This window comes from Pipistrellus kuhlii, unplaced genomic scaffold, assembly GCF_014108245.1.
Source record: "Pipistrellus kuhlii isolate mPipKuh1 unplaced genomic scaffold, mPipKuh1.p scaffold_m20_p_1, whole genome shotgun sequence".
NCBI classification, from domain to species: domain Eukaryota; kingdom Metazoa; phylum Chordata; class Mammalia; order Chiroptera; family Vespertilionidae; genus Pipistrellus; species Pipistrellus kuhlii.
In genome coordinates this window covers 159,624,690-159,650,491 of record NW_023425404.1, presented here as the reverse complement: position 1 = coordinate 159,650,491, position 25,802 = coordinate 159,624,690, and the positions used below count along the sequence as shown (strand labels likewise).

The window sequence follows — 25,802 nt, the reverse complement described above, 5'->3', positions numbered from 1 at the left end:
ATTAAAGGCCTGGTGTATGAAATTCATACACAGGGTGGGGGGGTGTCCCTCAGCCCAGGCTGTACCCTCTCCAATGTGGGACCCCCGAGAGGGATGTCCGACTGTCCAGACAGTTGACATTCCTCTCACAATCAAGGACTGCTGGTTCCCAGCTGCTCGCCTGCCTGCCTTCCTGATTGCCTCCTAACCACTCCCCTGCCTGCCTGATTGATGCCTAACTGCTCCCCTGCCAGCCTGTTTGCCCCTAACTGCCCTCCCCTGCAGGCCTGGTTACCCCTAAACGTCCCCCCTACAAGCTTAATTCCCCCCAACTGCTCACCCCAGCAGGCCTGAGTGATGGTTAATTTGCATATTACTCTTTTATTAGATAGGATAACAACCTTCTCCTTCCCCCCTCCCCCCAAAAAAATAGGAGCATTAGTGATCTCTTAAAAGGAAATGGAAGGATGAATCATTTCACATAATTCTATTGAATGGTTTCTTTAGCAAAAGATAAAAATACAGAATTTTATACCAGAATAAATTAAAAATATTCTGAGTATTTGCACAGTAATACTGATATTGTGAAATAAGTCAGTTAGAGAAAGATAAATATCACATTTAATGTTCTTGTGTTTATGCCTAATGTTGGAAACATAATTAAGCTTAATTTTTGGTATAACTTTAAAATTAATATAATAAAATTTAATATATACCCACATTGTTTTATTATTTTATTTTTGCCCAGTTTTTTCCTCTTCGGTATGAATGTTTTTAACTCTTAAACAGACAGAAAATCAGTTGAAAACAAAGTTTGATTTGTGAAGCTAAATTGTGAAAAGTCGTTTTTGTCACAAAAAGTAGGAATCCTCATGTTACAACTTCATTGTACAGAATAAAATGAAGGAGGCATATCAGCTTCAGGAGTGTCAGCTTCAGGCCTCAGAAACTACTCCCTTTTTTTCTTCTTTCCTGGTTTAGCAAACTTCTGGTAACAAAAAAGACAACATTTTGTGATGACAAATGTAGCAGTTGCCACACAGGCCAGCAGGAACCCTATCACATCCAGAGAGTGGTACTGGCACCAGCTGAGGTCATGGGAGGCTGGCCGCAGGTGTTTGGCTCCTTTGTGGCGCATGACAAACTCGATCCAGAAGACTGCTCGCTCCAGAGGTTTCATAGGCTGGTCATGATGAATTCTTGACAATCTCATTGCATTCTCTTTATATCTAAAGGAGAAACCCAAAGATACCAACACTGAAAGGAAGTTAACTTACCTAAGCATATCATGCCCATGAAAGGTTTTTGAAAATGTCATGAATATAATTCAAAATAGTACCATTCATTAAATTTACTTCTTCATAGGTAGTTTGGACTTAAATTGGAATTTTCTGATAACATGGAACCCCTTTTTCTGTCCTTAATTTATAGTTTCAGGAATGTTTGGCACTAAATTGAAATATTTTATGCAACTTCTTGTGTTCTTCGTTCCTTAATTCTATGGGTTCTATCATATTTAAAAAACACAGACACACACACACAAAAAACACGTATCCTTGTAGTGAACAATATTACTTTGTATACATTTGTGTAGAAAATTGTTGTAGTAATTGATTACCTGTTCAATCAGGTTAAATGCAACTTTGAAATTAATTTATGGTTGGAAATAAAAACAGATTTAAGATTGATTTAAAATTAATAATTTTAAAATTAATCTCTCAGTAGCAGATGAAACTTGTACTCATCATAGACAAAAGAATCTATAAATACTATTAAAATTGTGGTACTCACGATGGGTCATTAATGACTGTCTTCAATGCATTGAGTAAATCTGCAGTAGACATGGTGTTGAAGTCCATTCTGATAGCTGCTCCCTTGGTCTTCATGTGAGCAATGTTATCAGGTTGATCCGCAAACATAGGAAGGCCCACCATAGGGATCCCATGGGAGATTGCCTCATAGATGCCATTGGTTCCACCGTGAGTTATAAAGGCTTTGGTTTTTGGATGACCTAGGATTAGGTGAATTTCAGTAAATTATTAATTATAAGACTTAGAAATGAAATGAGAGTTGGGCAAGAAGAGCACTCAGACACTATATTCTAGATGACAGATTATTATACACATGAAAATGCAGGTATGTACACAGATAATTTAATAAAAAAGAAAGAAAAATGTATTTTAGATCTCATAGAAAGAATAGCTGTAATTGCTGAAGAGGTAAATAGACATGGTATGGCATTGTGACTTGAAAAATGACAAGTTGAAGGAGAACATTCTGTGAGGAGCAGGTGCTTGGTAGAAGGGGTCAATGGGGAAAAGGGACGACTTCTGTATTGCTTTGAACAATAAAGATAAATTTGAAAAAAAAGAAGGAAGAGAGCATTATGAATAAAAAATAGCATTTTCAGAAAAAATAAATAAGTCAATAAATAAATAAAAGGAGGTAGCATGTTTGAAAATATTCTCTTAAAGAAATAGTGAAGTCATCAAGTATTACATGTGGGATGTCCAGGAAGCAGGAAATGTGAGTGTGGTGACTCTGGAATCAGAAAAAGAACAGACCACATTTTATCGTGAAATGTGTTGTCACTTCAGGAAGATTATGACTATTTCTCCATTGAAAAATGGAGTCACTGGTAATAAAAGAAGTGTTCTTATTTTTTAATGTCAGTACCCATACAGAAGTGGAAAAAATAGAAATAAGAAGGGAGAAGTAGGAGGCAGAGTGGTAGTTATTGAAAAATTCTTCATGAGAAGTAGTTATATCTGAAGTAAAGATTTTTGATTTCAAACATAAGGGAGGAGATGGTCTATAATAAAATGTTAGCTTTTATATGTTATCCTTTTCCCTCAGGACTGGCAAATGTATCAACATTAAGGATTATTTTTGAGTTTTTCTAAAATAAATGTTCAGTAAATTTTTTTCTTTTTGAAGTATTATCACTATTTTTGGAGTTTTTGTTATTTTGGTGTTTGGTTTTCAGTCTCACCAAGAAGGTCATTCTGGGGGATCCACTTATAGAGCCGAGTATTTGGCCCCAAGGTATCTGGTTTCTTGCCATCAAATCTCCATAGAACCTGTTAAAGCAAAGAAAATATTTCATTCCATGAGTTGAACTAAAGGTATAGCATGCTCATATTACAAAGCAATTAAGTGATAATCTAGATTAAGCCCTTCATAGACAGATAAGTAATAAGGACAAGAGATTAACACAAAGAGCTATTATAACACTGGTATGACAGTAATACCCACTTTTTATGTGTTTACTTTTACATTCAATCAAGTATGAATGCAATCATGATGTTCAATACATACAGGTATAGAAATGAGATCATCAAGAATGAGTTTAAGTATTTAAAAAATTTTAGCCCTGGCCAACATGGCTCAGTGGTTGAGCATTGGCCCATGAACCAAGAGGTCACAGTTTAATTGTTGGCCAGGGCACATGCCAGGGTTGTGGGTATGTGGAAGGGAGCCAATCAATGATTCTCTCTCATCATTGATGTTTCTATCTCTCTCTCCCACTTCCTTCCTCTCTAAAATCAATAAAAATGTATTTTAAAAAATTTAGGTCTAATCATAATTCTAGTGCAAAAAAGTAGATATTTACTACACATCCTATATAATAAAACCATAATATGCAAACGTTGGAACAACCGGCAGAACACCTGGTCGCTATGATGTGCACTCACCACTACAGGAAAGACACTCAATGCAGGAGCTGCTCCTTGGTGATCAGTGCACCCCCACAGGGGGAGCACTGCTCAGCAAGAAGCAAGAATTATGGCTGACAGCGCCAGCGGTGGTGGTGGAGCCGCTCCCACCCCCATAGCCTTGCTAAGGATCAGCAAGCTGAGCGGTAAGGAGCAGCACATAGGCAGGCAGTAAAGAGCAAGGAGTCCAGGATTGCAAGAGGAGCGGCCCTAAGCAAGCAGTGTGCCATACCCCAAGGGCTCCAGACTGTGAGAGGGCACAGGCTAGGCTGAGCCTCCCCACCCCCACCCCGCCCCGCCCCCAATCTCCTTGCAGGAGTTTATGCATCAGGCCTCTAGTTTATTTATAATTTCTCTCATTTTGCAATGCAATATTAACCTATATTTTTAAGTATTACAGAAGGGAGTTTTCTTATATCTACTTGTCTCATAAGTTAATTTTTACATAAAAATTTAACTTTTTTCACTTTTTGTTTGATTTAAAGTCACTAATTAATTTTTTAATATTTTTTATTTTTTTATTGAATTTATTGGGTGATACTGATTAACAAATTATACAGATTTTATGTGTACAATTCTACAACACATCATCAGTACACTGTATTGTGTGTTCATCACCCAAAGTCAAGTTTCTGCCCATCACCACTTATCCACTCTATACCCTCCCGCACCTCTCTTCATCCCCATCCCCTCTGAAATCACCACACTGTTGTCTGTGTCCATGAGTTTTTCTCTTTTTCCCTTTTTCCCCCCTCAATCCCACCATTTCCCTCTTCGCCACCAGCCTCCTTACTTCTACCCTGAGAGCTGTCAGTTGCTATCTGTGAGTCTGTTAACTTTTTTGTTTGTTCATTTAGATTCCACATATGAGTGAAATAATACGGTATTTGTCTTCTTACTGGCTTGTTTCACATAGCATAATACTCTTCAGGTACATCCTTGCTGTCCCCAAAGTAAAGTTTTTCTTCTTTTTATGGCAGAGTAGTATTTCACTGTACTACAGCTTTTTGAACCCCATGAACCAAAGATTTATCTAAGACTAAAAAAAAATTTAAATGCAACAAAGAAGAACATGTAGGCACTTTATTACAGTAGAGTTATTGAAAAAAAATCCAAAATTGTGATGATGCCAAAGTTTTTTCAACTAAGTGTTAAAACTTCAGTGACACACTATATAGCATGGACAGCACTGATTACAATAGGGCCTGTAGCCAAGCAATTTTTATATCTAGGAACAAACTAGATTCTGATTTTTTAATTCTCATAAATATCAGCATTTTTCATAAACTGGATTATAATTTACATTATAGTGCTTAACATTTATTTGTTACATGGGTGTTAAAGTAGCAGGAGATGTTTAGCAAAAATTAGCACAGGCTATAAGCAGAAATTACATCAGTTAGGAAACGAAAAAGTAGTTCATAAATACCCAAAGACTGCAAGTGTAAATAAGATATTGAACAATATCTTACTACTCTGTTTTATGGAGAAGGGGGCATCTGAACTTTTCCATACTGAGCTTACTTCTCCTGGACTCCTCATATAGTCCCTACCCCTTCCTCAACCAGGAGAAGTTATTATTCTGATGGGTTAGAAGCAGAGGTTTTTGGGAGCCATATTTGATAAAGCACACAGTCATCTTAATGGTGGATCCACTGTCTCCTCCCCATTTCTAATTTATCTTCCTCCACTTTTATAGGACTCAGTCAACCAGATTGTGACAGCTTTTCTTTCTCTAGATGTGTCTGGCTTGGGAACCTGGACCCAGGTTAGTGAATCCTGGCTATTCTTTCTCTGAACAGCACCCAGAAATCACACTGAATAGGCCTATAACAAAAATTAGGGAAGTAAGAGTGACCTGGATTACTTAGAAAACATAAAATGGCATTCTTTCAGTAGGTCATCAATTCCTACTTAATATTATTGTTAGAATTTTATTCCTTTCTAATAACATGCAGTGTGCACTGTGTCTTCAGGGATCCTGCAATAAGATGGAGCCAGTGAGAGAGCAGAGTTTGGTGATTTTGGTATCCTCCTGCAATATCACTGTAACACCAAACTTGACATTATACCTGTTAAATATATTCCATTCTGATCACAATGTTAATGCCAAAGTTACTGTTAAACATAACTTTTCTTCTATTTTAGCACCTGCCTTGTATCTTTTGGTTTGAATTCATAGCTGAGATAAATAGGAGCTATCATAATGGCTTACATATCACACAGGAATTTATGTAATTAGCACATATATAGCTGTGCACTATTAAGATATTTAGTATAACCTTTTGTGGAATCTGGGCAAGGGCTGATGCAATCACATTGGCTCTTTCTTCTGATATATTTGAGATGATTGATCCCAAAGAAAACACGACAATACCATGTTTTCCAGAGCTCTGGACAAACTCTTCCATCTCCTGTAAAGAAAAAATTGCTCCATCACAAAAGAGTAATAACATATCAAATGCCATTGAAAGGAATGCTTTCAAACAACTGAGAGAAATCAAGTATTATCTGGAGTTATGAGTATTCCTTTTTTTTTTTACAAATTGTGCTAACATATACATAACATAATATTTACCATCTTAATATAATAGTTCCTAAGTGTACAATTCAGTAATACATATATTCACATTATTGCACAACCAAACTATCGAACTTCATCTTGCAATACTGCAACTGTACCCATTATGCAGTAACTATTTCACTGGTCCCTAGTAATCATGATTCTATTTTCCATTTCTATTTACTAGACCAGTCTGAATATATAATGTAAGTGGAATCATACAGTATTTGCTTTTTGTCAGTGACTCTCTTTATTTAACATGATATTCTCAGGTTTCATCCATGTTATAGCATTTATTAGAATTTACTTTCATTTTAAGGTTGAGTAAAATATCATTGTATGATAATACTGAATTTTGTTTATTGATTTGTCTATCCATGGGCTCTTGGGTTGCTTCCTCTTTGGAGTTTGAACAGTGCTGCTATGAATATGGATGTGCAGATATTTTATTGAGATTATGATTTTAATTCTTTTGGATATATACCAAGAAGTGGAATTGTCAGACCATATGGTAATCCTTTTATTTTTTGGTGAGAATCTCCTTTGTTTTCAGTAGTTGATTTTTTTTCAACAGACTCAATATTTCCATTGTCTTGGAAGGACAATTGATTTCTTGCAATATATATATATAATCACCAAGAAATGAAATAGAGCCAATACACCGATGGTCTTTGGCTACCCTGCTAGTGGTTACTCAACCTGAGGGTGACCCACAGGTTGAGAACTGCTAGCATGGTCACCTAAGGCCATCAGAAAACACAGATATTTACATTATGATTCATTAACAGTAGCAAAATTATAGTTATGAAATAGCAACAAAAATAATTTTATGGTTGGAAGTCACCACAACATGAGGAACTGTATTAAAGGGTTGTGGCATTATAAAGGTTGAGAACCACTACCCTAGAGTCAGGGGAAGCCAGCAGACACCTCATGAGGCCTCACCCTTGAGCTCACCCCTAATTACAAATATATCCCTGCAAGGAGCTTATATACACATCTGGCAGCCCACTTTGTCCTTGCCACCCAATGGATATATAGATCTATTGGCTTTGATAGCCAATGAGAATTATATTCATAAATCCCACAGACTACAGCAACCAAATTTATTAATGGTGCAAGAGCCCCTTCAGAGGCTATAGCAGTACAGAAGTATCAGATAAAACATGTCCCAATTTCTTCTTGGAAGGACCCTAACTATATACTATCCAGCCTCTAATCAGCCTACAGTTAGGTCAAACATGTCAAACTCACAGCTGGCAGCTTTCATGCATCCTTTAGGACTTTTCCTGTAAATCTTATGACAATTACAAACTAATAACCTATAGTTGATACATAAGAAGAAAAATAGTAAGAATTTAAGCATATCATTGTAAAAATTATCAAATCACAAAGGATCAGAGTAAGAGAATAAAGGACCAAAAAATACAAAACAGTAAGAAAAAAGTTAAAAATATTGATAGTAATCCAATACTTATCTATTGATTTTACTTTAAATGTACATAGTTAGATTCTACAATCCAAATATAAGGTGATTGAGTCCATAAAAATAAAGGAAAATATGACCCCAATGTGTGCTACCTATAAGAGACTCACTTCTGATTTAAGGACACAATACAGATTGAAAGTGAAGGGATGGAAAAGATATTTCATGAAAATGGAAATAACTGTATACTTACAAGTATACAGTTATTTACTGCTTATACTTAGCAAAATACTCTTTAAGCTAATGGTCACAACAGACAAAGTGAACTATAATGATTAAAAGGTCAATCCAATAAGATGATATTACATTTGTAAATATTTATACACCAAACATAGGAGCACCTAAATAAAAAGCAAACATTAACAGACCTGAAGAAATATAGATAGCATTTGACAAAATTTAAACATCCAATCATTATGAAAGCTTTCAACAACATGAAAATAGAGGGAAAGACTACAACCAAATAAAGACCATCTATGACAAGCCCAGAGCTAAAATACTTGATAAAGAAAAACAGAAAGCTCTTCCACTAAGAATAGTCAAAAAGATAAGGATGCCCATGCTTGCTAGTTTTATTCAAAATATTACCTGGAGCTCTAGTCAGAGCAGTTAGGCAACAAAATGAAATAAAAATTACACAAATTGGAAAAGAAGAAATAAAATGGTCCTTATTTACTGATGTCATGAAAATATATATAGATAACACCAAATACTCCATTAATAGCTTTTAAAATTAATTTAAAAAAATTAAGAGTTCCAGGATTCAAAATCAACATACAAAACTCAATTGTATATTTATACACTGTCAATAAACTATCAAGAAAAAAATCTGAGATTAACAACCAAGATGGCGGCATAGGTAAACACCTGAACTTGCTGCTACCCACAACTATATCAAAACTACAACTAAAAGACAAAATGAATACCATCCACAATCATGGGAAGGCTGGCTGAGTGGAAATTCTACAACTAGAAGGAAAGAGAAAAGCACACTGTATCCGGTAAGAGGTGCAGAAGTGCCGAAGTGTGGATGTACAGAGGTGCCCATGGAAATGGGCTGGCAACTGGGTATGCTGTTGTCTTTTTCAATTGGGAGAGAGATACTGCTCTGTACTCTAGTTAGTTACCTACAAGGGCGAGACTCTGGGGACCCAGACTCATGCTGAGGAAACTGGACTGTCTATTATCAGGCCAGAATTTGAGGGCAGTTTTCTCTCAGAGATGCTTGCAGTGATTATTGTTCCTGCATGGTGCCACAGGACTCAGAGACCTGGGGACCTCTTTGGGGTAGGGCTGAAGGTCAGCCATTTCTGTTTGCTCTGCCTGGTGATTCCTTGAGACCTTGCCTCACTCAATTTACAACTCCACTCAAGCTGTGCACAGAGGCTTTTGCATATGAATGGACAGGCCTACTGCAATCTAAAACCTAACAAACTTCAGCTAAATCAGAGAGCGCAAGACATTCCAAAAGAAGGCCCAAGGCTCCAGAGTAACTTGCACTGCTTCGCAGCTGTCCCTCATCTGGGAACCTCCAAACCCCAAATAAAGAAGAGAAATCTGTAGATCTCCCTGTAGCTCCTGCTGGGTAGTTTCAAGCAGCCTCTGACTTTACACCTCCTTGGAGAACCAAGAGCCAGTGTACCCAGTGGTCAGAGTGAGACCATCACGATTAAAACTCTTCACATCCATAAAAGAAACACTCAGGGGGCAGACTCAGTGAGTTCCACAACAAGTCCTTCCCCATAAGGGTGTTTCCAGCACATAAGTTCTCACATTGTAGACACAACTGGTTCTCATAGCCAATTGACCTGGAGGTCATTTCCAACCAGTGTACCAACAGCAATCAAGGCTTAACTACAAGAAGACTGTGAACACAGCCCACAAAGAGGTACACCAAGAGTTTCCATCTATGGTAATTAGGGAGGCTGAGCCACTGGGCCCTATAGGACACCTAGCTCACAAAGCCACTCTTTCAACTCAGGGAAGCAGCCAAAGTCCAGAGACAAAGAAACAAGTCACAAGTCAAAGAAATAGAGGAAAGAAAACTACTGGATTTAGAGTTCAAAAATCATAGTTATAAGGTTATCAAGAATCTTCTAGAAACCTCTGAGAAATATAGTGAGACCCTCAAGGATATGAAAAAGGACTTATTAGAAATTAAGCATACACTGACTGAAATAAAGAATAATATATAGAGATCCAAGAGCAGACTAAAGGATCCCAAGTATCAAGTCAAAGACTTGAAATATAAAGAAGCAAAAAACACCCAACCAGAAAAACAAAAAGCAAAAAGAATCCAAAAATATGAAGATAGTATAAAGAGCCTCAGAGACAACATCAATTGTACCAACATCCGAATTATGGGGTGCCAGAGGAAAAGTGAGATATTGAAAATCTATTTGAAGAATTAATGACAGAAAACTTTCCCCACCTGGTAAAAGAAATAGACCAACAATTGCAGAAAGCACAGAGAACTCCAAACAAAAGGAATCCAAAGAGGACCACACCAAGACACATCATAATTAAAATACCAAGGGCAAAAGACAAAGAGAGAATATTAAAAGCAGCAAGGAAAAAAACAAAACAAAACAAACAAACAAACAAAACTAAAACAGTTACCTACAAGGGAGTACCCATACAACTGTCAGCTGATTTCTCAATAGAAACCATACAGGCCAGAAGGGAATGGCAAGAAATATTCAAAGTGATGTATAGCAAGAACCTACAACCAAGATTACTCTACCCAGCAAAGCTATAATTTAGAATTACAAGTCAAATAAAGAGCTTAACAGATAAGAAAAAGCTAAATGAGTTCATCACTGCCAAACCAGTATTATGTGAAATTTTTAAGGGTATTCTTTAAAAGAGGAGGAAGAAGAAAAATGTAAAGATAAAAATTATGAACAAGGAAGTGACAACAAATACAAAACTATAAACAAGTGAATCTAAAAAGCAAGTGAATACAAAATCTGATGAACAATATAAACTGGTGAATATAATAGAATCAAGGACATATAAAGGGAGTGGACTGACAATTCTCAGGGGAAGTGGTAGTGGGGGATTCAGGAAGAGACTGGACAAAAATCATACACTTATGGATGAATACCGAGTGTGTGTGGAGGGGGGCGGTAAGATATGGGGTGGGATGGGAACCAAGTGGAGGAGAGCTAAGGGGGGGGGGGAGCAACAACTGCAATAATCTGAACAATAAAGATATATTAAAAAAGAAAAAGAAAAAAAAATTCTTGGTATTTGTTTTGACCATGATTTCTTTTTTGGGTACACACCAATAACATGGAAAGCAGAAGTGAAAATAACTGGTGGGAGCACCTCAAACTAAAAACTTCTGGACAATAAAGAAAAGCATCAACAAAATTAAATGCAACTACAGAATGGGATAAAATATTTGGAAATCATATCTAATAAGGAGTTAATATCTAAAATATGTAGAGAACTCACATATTTCAGTCAAAAATTGTAAGAGCTCTGAAGAGTCATTTTCCAAAGATATACAAAAAGACTACAGGTAATGGAAAGGGGTTCAGCATCACTAATCATCAAGGAAAAGCAAATTAAAACCACAGTGATATACTACCTAACACCTGGTAGAATGCCTATCATAAAAAAGACAGGAGATAATGAATTTGGTGGGGAAAGGGGGACATGTACAGTTTTGGTAGGAAAGGAAATTGTTACAGCCATTACAGAAAAGAGTGTGGAGTCTTCTCAAAAAAAAATTCAAAATAGAACTATCATATGATCCAGCAATCCCAGTTACTGTATCCAATGAAATTAAAACAGGATTTTGAAAAGATATCTGTACTTCCATGTTTATTGCAGAATTATTCACAATGACAAGATATGGAAATAGCTTTAGTGTTTCCTTAAAAGATGAGTAAGATATAACAGCGTGCGCGCACAAACACACACACACACACAGTGTCAATATTACCGTATTTTTCGGACCATAAGACGCTCCGGACCATAAGACACACCAGTTTTTAGAGAAGGGAAATGAAGAAAAAAAGATTCTGAAACAAATAGTGTCCTAAAATATTTTATGTGCATTAAAACCCAACATCACAGTCATAAACACATGTAATCAACCCTGTAAACAACAGCATTTAGAACCATTTTAGAGCCAGGCAAGCACACAGAGACCACACAGAGCCGGGCAAGTAAAAAACCTTTTTTTTTAAAGTATATGTGTAGGCTATATTTGGACCATAAGACTCAGGGACTTTTCCCCCCACTTCTGGGGGAAAAAAAGTGCATCTTATGGTCCGAAAAATACGGTATTCAGCCATGAGAAAGAAGGAAATATTGCATATATGATCCATATCAATGGACCATGTGTGCAGTATGCTAAGCTAAATAAGCCAGACAGAGAAAGAGAAAAGGCACATGCTATTACTTATATAGGAAGTCTTAAAAAAAAAAAGGCAAATATTAAAAAAATAGTAGAAAATTTGTTGCCAGAATTTGGGTGTGGGTGAAGTAAATAGGGAGATGTTGGTATATGATTATAAACTTCTAGGTATGAGATGAAAGGTCTGAATATCCAGGACAGCAAGGGACGGCAGTTAGGAGCAACCAGGCTTGCAGGGGAGGCCAGATGGGGGAAACCAGGCCTGCAGGAGAGGGCAGTTAGGCCTTGATCAGGCTGGCAGGGGAGTGGTTAAGGGGTGATTAGCCTGGCAGGCAGAAGTGGTTATGGGCAATCAGGAAGGCAGGCAGTGAGCAGTTGGGAGGCAATAGTCCTAGATTGTGAGATGGATGTCTGATTGCCCTTTAAGCCTGGTGAGATTGGGTCTAAATGGGCAGTTGAACATCATTTGAAGAGTCCCAGATTGGAGAGGGTGCAGACTGGGCTGATGGACACACACACACACACACACCCTGTGCATAAATTTTGTGCTCTGGGCCTTTAGTATAAGCATAATATGTTAATTAGATCAAATGTCCTTCCAGGCTAAGTTAGGGCTGCTAGGGAAGTCCGGATTCCATATGCATGCCTGTGGCCAGAGGAAAACCCACGTCCTGGGTGCAGAGGGAAGCCGGTGCCAGCAGCCAGGGGGAGGGAGGCCTACTCTTGCACCAATTTTGTGCTTTGGGCCTCTAGTGTACCCTATAAATATCTTATAAAAATATATGTTAATAACGTGTCAATAAAGCAAAAACAATAGGGTTAAATTGAATAGAAATTCTAAAAATTTTACCTTAGGCTTTAGACCTTGTGACAGTTATCACATGTGGCTAAACACTTTTAAGTATAAATAGAAATTGGGTTAACCCTTAAATAAGAAATCTGTTTTATGTTGCTGTCAATCAAGTGGTAGACAAATAGGATGTCTTAGGAGATAACAAAATAATTCAGTAAAGGAGGTTTGTTTTGTAATTATGTCTTAAAATATTATATCAATTTAAAGTATGTTAGATTCTTGCTTTCCTGCATAAGGAATATCCTACATGCTGACAATCATTTTGCAATTTTGTACTATGAGTAATTTTCAGGTGAAATTGGTATATTAAATATTGGGTCTTATTAGATGTGCAGTGTTCAGTTTCTTTGTGCTCATGTTATCAGTCAGCTGTGATGTCGATAACTATGTTCCCCCAGGGGACTTTCCTGAGATTCTGTGCAGAATTGGTGAATGTCAGAAAACACCTGCTTTATTAGGCTGTGCAATTACTTTTTATTCTAGGATGTCAAACCAGGTCTAAAATGGGTAATTTTTTAAATCCTGAAATGAGAGCAAGTAAATGTTAGGTTTTGCTGCCAATATTGGTGGAACACAATTCATATTGTTGAGGCATTGTCTTCCTTCTAAGGCAGAATACTAGTGAACATCCTCAAAAGAAAACAAAGGGGAATAGGTTTACCTTAGGCAGGGGTTTGGCAGGCTTGCAGTGGAGTCCTCCAACAAAATGAAAATGTGGTAAGACTGGGCGAGGAAATTCAAAATCCCAATAGGTTCGAATGAGCCATATTTCAGCTTTCTCCATCGTCTCATATAATGTAGTGGGTCTTCCTGAAGGGGAAGCAAACAGAAGGCAGAGGAAATGAGAGCATTTTAATGTAAGTACTATACTGGGACATTTTCTGAAAGGTGCTGGGGATAAGTAGCCCAAATGCTTTAAAGTGTCTGTGGTTTGATAATATAAATATTTATGTGTATGGTGTAAATGTACGCATACTCATATAGGTGATAAAGGAGGGGGGAATCCCTCAGCTCAGCCTTCCCACTCTCACAGTCCAGGAGCCCTCAGGGGTGGGAAGTGACTCAGTGATCAGGGGAAGGCAATGCCCCATCACGCCACTGCTGCTGCCACTGCCAGCAGCACAAGACTCAGCAAGCCCTGGTTATCTTAGACTTGGGCGGCCCTGGGTGGCTGGGTAGCCACCATTTGAGGCTTGCCTGTGCCTCAGGCCAGCCTTGGGCAGCTAGGCAGCTGCCATATGAGGCTTTCCTGCTCCTTTGGCTGACCCTAGGTGGCTGGGACCTTGAGGGGATTGGAGGACTCTGGAGGCAGGTGCAAAGATCTGCAGGCCCAGGCCCGGCCTTGACGTATGCCTGCTACCCCAGTGGGGCTGAGGGGACTGGGCACAGCCACCTTGTGGCTGTGGGTGACATCATCTTTGAGGGTGTGACGCTCAATTAGCATATTCCCTCTTTTTTTCCTTAGGATTTAAGAATAATATTTGCAAATAACAGCTGGAAAGTTTTCATAAGATATGAAAATAGATGTGCTTCCTTTAATTTTGGCTAATTTTTTGTATAATGAAAAGGCACAGTTTTTACAAGCACAGACTAATAACTTGATTGTCCACACTACAAAGTGATTTTCAATCTTTAAAGGGGAGTGTAAGCACTGAGTGAATTAATATGTAGTTTTTAGATACTTTGAATTGTAGGTTCTTAAGTCATTTTTGGAGCCATTCCATCACCCCATTGTGAAATAGTTTTTTAGGTAACATGTCAAACAGTTTAATTTTAAAAATAAAGAAACTGAAGAGAAACAAGTGGAAACAATTATCTCAAAGCTAAATGGGCAGCTGTGCTAGAAATAAAGTAGCTTATCAATGTGCTTTTCTGCTTTGAGAAAGATATTTAGTCAAATTTTAATGCCTTTTTTAAAGTTGAGAAATTATAGTAAAGTAGGTATTTTGGAAATAAGTAAAACACAGAGAATTTTTAGGGTAGTGAAACTACTCTGTAAAATACGTGTCATTATAAATTTGTTAAAACCCATGGATTATGTAACACCGTGAGTGAATTCCAACATGAACTGTGGTGTTTGGATGATAATGATGTGCCAGTCTAGGTTCAACAATTATAAGACATGTATTCCTTGGGTGCAGGCAAGGGTTATATGGGAAATCTTACTCAATATTGCTGTGAACTTAAAAGTTCTCTAACAGTAAGTGCAGGATGGACAATATTTTGACATTATGTTTAAGAAATAACAAAGAGAGAATAAAACACTTTACCCAGAAAAAAATAATAATAAATAATGTATAAATAAATAGACAAAGGATTGATATAATGGCTTTCTTTTGTGATTTTTGACTTCCTGAAATCTCCTGTACTAATAATAGATCACAGGGTTAAAAATGGCCTTATAATTTAAATATTACTATAATATTTGTGAGATTGAAAGATCATTATATATTATTATTTAGTCATTTTACTTATAAAAGTTATTTCCTCTGACTTTATATTTCTACAAACTCTCCTCCCATGGTATTAGCAAAGTTAGGATTTCAAGCTACCAATTAAAACATGACTTACCTAGAACATCACTATAAAACTGATCCCACTTCTTCAGATTATATGTTTGGAACCAGAAGTCAAAATAAAGCATGTAAATCATATTTTTTACTCGCTCCATGAATGTCATGTGATCACTTAATTCTGACAAGATAACAGGTACGTAGGATGGAGGGAATGGAAGTCCTCCACTGAACTTTTCAATGTTATAGCCAGGAGAGAAGCGGAGACTGTACACAAAAGGAATTTTAAGTAGCTCAGCCAGCAGCTCACCACAGGGTCCAATGGCATCTGCAAGAACTACATCAAACCTTGATTCCTGTAGTTTGGTCATAAGTTTCTTGTTCAAAACTACATCTTTACAAAGTGTTTGAATGCAATCATAATATTCCCAAAACATATCTTGCATTAATGAAAAATAAGTAAAAAATGTATCTTTTCTCCCATATAACCATTTAGAGATAATCCGCATGGAAAGATCCTCAAAATCATCTTTTGTTAAAGATGCAGGAAAAATCTCAAATTGAATAGCAGATGGTTTATTGGGATCAACAAGAATCGAAGCTGAAGATGTCAGAACAGTCACTTCATGACCTCTCTGCACAAGTGCATCCAGGATTGTCTTCATGTTGATCCAATGGCTGTATTCTGTGGGCCACACCAGCACCTTCCCACAGCTCCCAGGGCTGAAGTGGCAACTCAGCTGTAGCAGCAGCAGAACTGAAATCCACTTCCTAGGCATCCTGGAGGCACACAGGATGTTTTCAAATCACTGATCCCTTTCCCACGGCTCACGCTTATGTCCAAAGTTAAATCAATCAGGAAGTTAAAATGTAACCCACACACCCAAAGTAAATATATTTTATGAACAGTCAGACGATTTGTATGGAAAAAGTAAATATAGATGATAAGCAAGTCACTTTAATATCTGTTTTATGATCATAAGCACTATCAATGACCTTGTATTTGCAAGTCTTCTGTTTTATTTCTCCTTTAAGTAGAAAAGGAAAGGCTATAACCAGAAATAAGAAAATATGAGAAAGGAATAAAAACTCCACAAGTAAAGCCAAGTATTAATAAAAACATCATATTAGACTTTTTAAAAACTACTAAAAAGGTAAAGTGCATAAAAGGTATGTAACTCAACTCAAAATACAATAAGTAATTAGGTGACACACAACACAAAGAGATATAAATCATGGCATCAATAATATTAAACACTGAGGGGTTAGTGACTTCCCAGTTAACCTGTCCATCCATCAATTTATTTTGCCTAGGAGAATGAAGGGGCATGGAAAGTGCATTTTAAGGGGTATGAAATTTCTTCTTGGGGTGATAGGCATGTTCTAAAATAAGATTATGAGGATATAGTGAGACTTTTATAACTCTGTAATGTCGCTGAATATATGGGAATTTTATACTTTAAAGAGATGAATTTTATGTTAAGTAGATCATGTATCACTATATACTCTATTAAAATAATATTCATTAAAATAATTTAAAAACTATTTTTATAGTTTCAAAATTTTTAAGTATTGAATTGAAATATTTTCTGGTATTGCTTTCATGTTTATCAGTGTTTCTATAGATTTAATTACACTTCAAAAAGTTTGTGCTTCTTACTAAAGCTGTTTGTAACCTTAAAATTTATTTGCATAGGAAATTGTACTAATTTGTTACCCATTAAAGCTAAAGGATTAAACTGCAAATTTGAAATAACTGTCTTGCTGAATGTTAAAGTGAATTTCAAATTGATTATTATTTTTATTATTTCAAAGTTAGTTTCTTTATAACTGGACACAAGTCATAATCACTGTTGAAAAGAGCAACTATATATAACTATGTACACAACATTCCTGCACAGGCAGGGTTCCTAGTGGCTGTTGGCTGTTGGCTGCAGCCTGGAGCACCTCCCTTTCCCTGACCGCCTGTTGCAATTGCCACCACTGGCCAGGAGGACTCCCTTTCCCATGCTGTTTGCTGCTGCCACTGCCAGCCCTGCCCTCTGGTCATATTCCAGTGGAACTCCCCGTCAAGGGGACAATTTGCATTTTAGGCTTTTATTACATAGGATTACTATATATATATATATATATATATATATATATATATATATATATATATATAAAATGTAGTCATGAAGGATCATTAATGACAGTCTTCAATGCATTCAGCAAATCTGTACTTGACATTGTGTTCAAGTCCAATCTAACAGCTGGTCCTTTGGCCTCCATGTGAACAATGACACCGCCATGAAGGATAAAAGGTTTGGTATGGGTGTGATCTAAAAATGAATCCCGAATTTCATTGTTAGAAATAGACAGCATAAGCCAATCAAGAAGACAATATTTTCTTCATAGGATTACTGTGCTCCTGGGATCATATGAATGTTTGTGACTTTAAAAATATATATATATTATTGATTTTTTACAGAGAGGTAGGAAAGGAATAGAGAGTTAGAAACATCGATGAGAGAGAAACATTGATCAGCTGCCTCTTGCACATCCCACTGAATTGTGCTTACAACCAAGGTAGATGCCCTTGACTGAAATCAAAAGTGGGACTCTTGAGTCCCCAAGCTGATGCTCTGAGCAAGACTAGTTAGGGTTGCTTGTGACTTTTAAAAAGAAGTCTGTTTGAGGATAAAAGAAAGAATTATATAAGAGGTGATGTTAGTATAGAGTTGTTTTGTCCAGTAAATAAGTTTGGGAGTGAATCAAGATTCTAACAACACCCTGTTCAAAATCATGTAGGTGAAAAACATTCTCTCTTAAGAGTACAGAGAGTAATTCATTCTGGTAATATATGCAGTATCTCATGGGTTTTGGAAATAAAGAACAAATGGTAGATGTGTTGAGCACTAAGTGTTTTATATTCTACAAGAGGGCAGGTGCACAAAATTTGTGCACTTGGAGGGGAGGGTCCTCAGCCTGGCCTACACCCTCTCACAGTCCAGGAACCCTTGGGGGATGTCCAACTGCCATGGAGGTGGGAGAGGCTTCTGCCACCACCACTGAGCTCACCCACTGTGAGCCTAGCAGCTGGCTGAGCAGAGCTCACCCTGTGAGAGCACACTGACTACCAGGGGGCAGCTCCCGCGTTGAGCATCTGCAAACTGGTGAACAGTGAACATAATAGGGACCAGTCTTTCCTCTGTTTGGTCAATTTGCATATTAGCCTTTTATTATATACAATTGCATATATTTATTTTGTAGGCAATGTGAGTCACTGAAATTTCAAAGTAAAGGAGTGGTGTTTTTCCATATAATCTTACAAAAAAGAGAGAGAGAAACATTGAAGTGAGAAAGACACATCAACTTCTTGCCTCCCATATGTGCCCTGACCAGGGTTGGGGACTGAACCTCCAACTGAGGTACTTGCCTTTTAATTGGAATTGAACCTGTGACTCTTCAGTCCACAGGCTGATGCTCCAAACAATGAGCTAAATTGGTCAGGGTGAAATTGTCACTTCTGAATGGGATGAAATCCTAAGGAATCCTAGGTCACTGGGTCAATGTTTGTTTGTTTATTTATTTATTTATTTAGTATTTTTAAAATATGTTTTTATTTATTTTAGACATAGAGAAAGGGACAGAAGGCAGCTTGATAGCTTCCTGGAAAGAATGGGAGCCCAAGGAACTATCCCATGATTCAGTCCATCGAGTGTTTTTCCATACCTAAATTTGTGTATCTGATCTCCAAAAAAATTAGCAATACTTGAAAAAGCAAATATAAATATTGCCAAACATGTGGAAAAGGGGGTAAGGGAGGCTTACCAGCAAAAAGCTGAAAATTGTCTCTTAAATGTAATTAGATCAAGGGATCTTCTTTGTCAGATTGCACTTAGAATAAATGAGCTATTCTGTGATGAGAAAATTATGGAAAGTCAGGATAGAGAAGTCTATTGGTAGCATTATTTACCTAGAATGTTTTCTAAGCTTCTTTGTTACTTTGAATTATTTGTTTTGTTCTGTATTCCCGCAGATGTACCTGCCTAACCACCTACTCCTTTGTCCTTTGATGCCCCCATTTCCCCACATTCAAGTGCATGTACTTACTATAGTATCTCATTCTATGACCTATGATTACTGATTAATTTTATCGGATCCACTAATAATTTTGCTCTTGGATTATTTGCTTAGTTGTTCATTTGCCACATACCTACCCACCCTCCAATTTTTACTTGCTCTCCAGCTTTGTACTTTGATTGTTTGACAGTTGTTGCCTAGTTTTCTTCACCTTACCTTGCATGCCCTTTACTATGGTATCTCTTCTAAGATCTTATTTTTTATGAACTATCACTTCTGATTAATTATTAGCACTATTATCTTAAAAACTTTGGTCTTTGGATCACTTGTTTAATATTATTCTGTACAGACCTACTCACCCTCTCATTTCACTCACCAACCAGCTTTCAACTTTGTTTGCCATTTGATGCCTTTTTTTTTTTTTTCCTCTTCATTACCTTGAATGCCTCAATTAAGAGTTTATTTTCTATGACCTGTAATTCCTGGTTAATTTTTAGCTAATTTATTTTTAGGACTTTGGTCTTGATTCAAACCACTTCTCCTTCTCCTGTATGTATGTGTGTGTATATATAATATTTTTCTATATAATCTCTATATAATAATCTTTATCTTGTTTTTTTTAAATTCTTTATTATTTAAAGTATTACTACATATGTTTCTTTATAGCCCATTGACCTCTCCCTGGCCACACACCCCTCCCCACAACCCTCACCCTCCTAGTATCTTGCATCCATTGATTATGCTTATATGCATGCATACAAATCCTTTGGTTGATCTCTTACACCCCTTCCCATTGCCTTCTCTCTGAAGTCTGATGATCTGTTTGATGCTTCCCTGTCTCTGGATCTATTTTTGTTCATCAGTTTATGTTGTTTAATATAAAACATAATTGAGTGAGATCATGTGATATTCATCTTTCTCTGACTGGCTTTATTTCGCTTAGCACATTCTTTTAATCCACTCATCTGCTGATGGGCACTTAAGCTGGTTCCAAATCTTAGTGATTGAAATTGAGCTGCTATGAACATAGAGGTGCATATGTCCTTTCTGATTGGTGTTTCTGATTTATTGGGATATATTCCTAGAAGTGGGATCACTGGGTCCAATGGGAGTTCCTTTTTTAATTTTTTGAGAAACTCCATACTGTTCTCCTCAGTGGCTGTACCAGTCTGCATTCCCACCAACAGTGTATGTGGTTTCCTTTCCCCGCCACCCCCACCCCCCCATATTTTGGCCAGCATTTGCCCTTCTGAAAGGTGTGAGATGGTATCCCATTGTCATTTTAATTTGCATAACTCAGATAATTAGTAATTTTGAGCATATTTTCATATGTCTCTTAGTCTTCTGAATGTTCACTAGTCTATTTACTAGTAATTCCTTTGCCCATTTTTTGATTGGATTGTTTATCTTCCTTTAAGATGTATCAGTCCCCAATAAATTTTGGAGATTAGGCCCTTGGATATAACATTGGCAAATATTTTCTCCCATGCAGTGAGCTTTCTTGGTGTTTTGTTGATGGTTTCTTTTGCTGTGCAGAAGTTTTTATTTTTTATTTTGATCTAGTCCCATTTATTTATTTTCTCCTTAGTTTCCATTGCCCTAGGTCTAGGAGCTGTATCAGTAAAGATACTGCTAGGACAAATATCTGCTCTTTTGCTGCCTAAGTATTCTTCTAAGATTTTTATGGTTATGTTTAGTCCTTAATCCATTTCCCTTTATTTTTGTGTATGGTGTAAGTTGGTGGTCTAGATTTTTTTTTTTTTTTTTTACATGTATCTGTCCAGTTTTCCCAACACTCTTGCTTCCTTTGTCAAATAATAATTAAGAATAATGACTTGGTCGATTTCTGGGTTCTCTGTTCTGTTCCATTGGTCTATATAAGTGTTTTTTTGCTAGTACCAGGCAGTTTTGAGAACAGTAGCTTTGTAATACAGCTTGAGGTCTAATATTGCAACTCCTCCAACTTTGTTTTTCTTTCTCAGGATTACAGTGGTCATTCAGGGTCTTTTGTTGTTGTTGTTCCATTTGAATTTTGGAGAGTATTTTTACTAGGCCTGTGAAAAATATTGGTATTTTAATAGGGATTGCATTAAATCTGTAGATTGTTTTGGGTAGTATGGACATTTTAATGATACTGATTCTACCAATCCACGAACATGGTATATTCTTCCATTTATTTATGTTTTCCTCTATCTTCTTTTTCAATGTGCTGTTGTTTTCTGAGTACATGTCTTTTACCTCCTTATTTAAGTAAAATTAATTTTTGTTTTGTTGAATTGGTAAATGGGATTTTTGTTTGTTTGTTTTTTCTCTTTCTGTAAGTTCATTATTGGTGCATAAGAAGGTGATAGATTTCGGGGTGTTAATTTTGTATCGTGCTACATTGCCAAATTCATTTGTTAAATCTAGTACTTTTTATGGATTTTTTTAGGGTTTTCTGTGCACAATATCATGTCATCTGCAAATAATGACAGTTTTATTTCTTGTTTTCTAATTTGGATGCCTTTTATTTATTCTTCTTGTCTGATCACTATGGCTAGCACTTACAGTAAATGTCGAACACAAGTAGTGAGATTGGGTATCCCTGTCTTGTTCTGGTTCTTAAAGGAAATAATTTTAGTTTTTCCCATTGAGTACGATGCTGGCTATAGGTTTGTCATATAAGGGTTTTATTATGTTGAGGTATAAACCCTCTATTCCTTCTTTGCTGAGAGTTTTTATAAAGAAATGGTGTTGGATTTTGTCAAATGCTTTTTCTGAATCCATTGATATAATTATGTGATTTTTGTCTCTCAATTTGTGTATAAAATATATCACGTTTATTAATTTGCAAATATTGTAACATGTTTGAATCCCTGGACTAAATCTCACTTGGTTATGATGTATAATATAATGCTGGATCTAATTTGCTAGGATTTTGTTGAGGATTTTAGCATCTATATTCAGAGTTATTGGCCTGTAATTCTCACTCTAGGCCATATGAAAGATCTGCCAGGGCAAGTATGATGTTGGCTATAGGTTTGTCATATAAGGCTTTTATGTTGAGTTTTAGAAGGTGGTATTTTTCTAGGAATATTTCCATTTCTTGTAAGTTGACTGCTTTGTTGGAATTGAGTTGTTCACAGTATCTGTTTATAATTATTTATATTTCAGTGGTGCCTCTTTTATTTCTGATTTTATTTATTTGGGTCATCTCTCTTTTTTTCTTGGTGTGCCTGGCTAGAGCTTCATCAATCTTGTTAATCCTTTCAAAGAATCAGGTGTTGGTTTCATTGATATTTTGAAATTTTTTATTTTTTATTTTTGGTCTCTAAGTCATTTATTTCTGCTCTGATTGTTGTTATTCCTTTCTTGTGCTCACTCTGAGCTTTTCTTGTAGCTGTGTTTCTAATTCTTTAAGTTGTAGAATTAAATAATTTATTACCAGTTTTGTTTTGTGCGTTTTTTTGTTTGTTTTTGAGGTAGGCCTGTAATGCTATGAACTTTCCTTTCAGGACTGCTTTCATTGTGTCTCACATTTTGGATTGTTTTGTTTTCATTGTCATTTGTTTTCAGGATGTTTATTTCCTCTTTGTTCTCTTTGGAACCCCAATCATTGTTTAATAATATGCTATGTAGTCTTCAAGTGGTTGAATTTTTTAATTGTTTTTATTGTAGTTGATTTCTGTTATGCCTTTGTGATTTTTGAAGATGCTTGATATGATTTCAATCTTCTTGAATTTTAAGAGACTTTGCCTGTGTCCCAATATGTGGTGAAAATGTCCCATGTACACTTGACAAAAATGTTTATTCTGTAGCTTTGTGGTGAAATGTTCTGAAGATATTATGTAAGTTCACTTGATCTAGTGAGTCATTTAGGATTGCTGTTCTTTGCTGATTTTTTTTTGTCTAGATCAGTGGTTGGCAAACTCATTAGTCAACAGAGCCAAATATTAATAGTACAACAATTGAAATTTCTTTTGGGAGCCAAATTTTTTTTAAACTTAAACTTCTAACACCACTTCTTCAAAATAGACTTGCCCAGGCCATGGTATTTTGTGGAAGAGCCACATTCAAGGGGCCAAAGAGCTGATATGGCTCATGAGCCTCAGCTTGCCAACCATGGTTCTAGGCTATTGTTGAAACCTTCTATCATATTTTTATTGTAGCTATGTAAGTTTTTATTTCCTCTTGATTCTTACATAAGTTGTTGATTTTCTCACCCATCCAGTTAATGAACTGTATGGCCCTTACTCTCAACTGCTTTTCTGACATATTGTATGACCCTGTTTATTTATTTATTTATTTTTAATATATTTTATTGATTTTTTACAGAGGAAGAGAGAGGGATAGAGAGTTAGAAATATCGATGAGAGAGAAACATCTACCAGCTGCCTCCTGCACACCTCTCATTGGGAATGTGCCCACAACCAATGTACATGCCCTTGACCAGAACAAACCTGGGACCTTTCAGTAGGCAGACCGATGCTCTATCCACTGAGCCAAACCGGTTTCAGCTGTATGACTCTGTTTAATTTAGCTCCTTTTCTGGCTGATTCCTCCTTTTCTTTCCTTGGGGGGTTGTTTTCTTTGTCTCCTCATTTTTGCTGTCTCTTTCTGGCCCTGAGCATCCAGCTTGGGATTTGAGAGGTTGAAGACTTTATCAGAACAATGGTCTGGAAATTGTTATCTCAGAGGCTGGGTCTGTTTTGAGTTTCATGAACTTATTGTCTCTGCTCTGAGTTGTAGCCCCTTCTTCCACTGATTTGGACTATCAGTTGTCTGCTTCTGGTTTATGGGTGCAAATGCACAGTCCCTCAGATATGAGACTCCCTGTGAGGACCCAGAGCCCTCTGGGCATGCAGTTCACTATGTATCCCAGCACCTGTGGCAGGGTGTCATTATAGGTCCCCCTGGCAACATATTTGCAGAGTGGTCCTGTGGTCCCTGGCTGGGCACACTGTCTTGCTTCGGGTCGCCCTGGTGCTGATTTTATATGGCCCATAGTGAGGAGTGTATTGGTTGCTCCAGGTATAGCCTCTGCAGGACAGTCTAAGAATCTGGGGAGAAGCAGGTACAGGTTGCTCTGAGTCACACAGTCCCTCCTTTTGTATAGCCCATAGTGAGACACTTAACTGTGTTACTACAGTTCATCCATCCTCAGTGTGGAGGAATATTGCCCTAGGTCACTCAGTCTTGGAGTAAGTTGTGTGTTGGGTTGCTATGGATGGTCCTGGCAGGACTTTCCTGGTAGCTGGGGTGGAGTGGGCATGGGTTGCTCTGGGTTGCACAATCAAAGCTGCCCTGTGGCACTCTTTGGATTGCTCTGGGTTGCCCTGGCAGCAGGTCCCAGTGCTGGGGCTGGTGGGGAGGCCTGGTGCAGGAGCTAACTCTGATGGCATGCGTGCTCTCTGGAGATGTCTGGGAGCCTGCTGAGAGGTACTGCAACATTCACTGCCAGGGCATGATGGTGGTTCCATGCAAATTATGGCTCACAAGAGGTGTTCCTAGGTGTCCTCTTAAATTCATTATTAAAATTGTCTCCTCAGCTGTGTCTAATTTTTTAATTCAGGGCTGATGTTCTCTGATTTAGTTGCTTTTCTGGCCTGACCCTAGGATGAGGTGCATGACACTGCTACCTCTTCAGCCACCATTTTTCTCTCCTCCCCTATAATCTTAAATTAACCTTTTAATCCCTATTAGTTATAAAAAGTAATTATAAAATTTCTACTAAGGATTATTAGGTCCCATTTGAAAGGAATGTTTTTCTTAGGTTTAAATTTTTTTTTTTTTTTTTACAATAGTGACATATCAAAAATGTTTTATATATATGAGAGATGGTGATAAGGAAACACCTCTCTTGGCTAAAATGAGTTTGACTAGTTGAACAATATATTCTGACTATGGAAAGTGTGTGTAGCCCTGTAGCTCCAGCCTAGTGGCCCCAGGAAATGGCTGACTTTGTACCTCCCAAAATCCCCAGGGGAAGTGCACCTGGTGGACATCTTTAGACCCCACCAGACTCTACACATCCATAAGCAACACACTCAAGCAGCAGACTCAGTGACACCAAAGCCCCACTGAAGCAAGTTCTGCTCCAAAGAAGTGGCTACTGTAGTTGCAGCTGACCTAAAGGTCAATTCTTCCCAGTGATGCCAACAGCAATCAAAGATCAACTACAATAAGACTTTTCTCATAACCCACACAGGGGCACACCTAGAGTGGCCATCTCAGGTGACTGGGAGGCATTAATGACTGGGCCCTACAGGACACCTACTA

The 25,802-nt window shown here is 37.2% G+C and overlaps 1 protein-coding gene across 2 annotated transcripts; it reads right to left on the bottom strand.

Moving 5' to 3' along the window:
* Positions 1 to 700: 700 nt before the first annotated feature.
* Positions 701 to 16,301, bottom strand: LOC118705732 (UDP-glucuronosyltransferase 2B31). 2 transcript variants are annotated; one of them, XM_036414819.2, is made up of 6 exons: positions 15,538 to 16,300; positions 13,628 to 13,776; positions 5,978 to 6,109; positions 2,972 to 3,059; positions 1,771 to 1,990; positions 701 to 1,208 (listed from the first exon to the last, which is right to left on the bottom strand). In XM_036414819.2, exons 1-6 carry the CDS (start codon positions 16,256 to 16,258, stop codon positions 929 to 931), a joined length of 1,590 nt encoding a protein of 529 aa, XP_036270712.1. In that variant the 5' UTR covers positions 16,259 to 16,300; the 3' UTR covers positions 701 to 928. The 2 variants fall into 2 exon arrangements, with proteins under 2 accessions (XP_036270712.1, XP_036270683.1); XM_036414790.2 differs by lacking the exons at positions 701 to 1,208; positions 2,972 to 3,059 and having other exon boundaries at positions 1,881 to 1,990; positions 15,538 to 16,301.
* Positions 16,302 to 25,802: the final 9,501 nt, after the last annotated feature.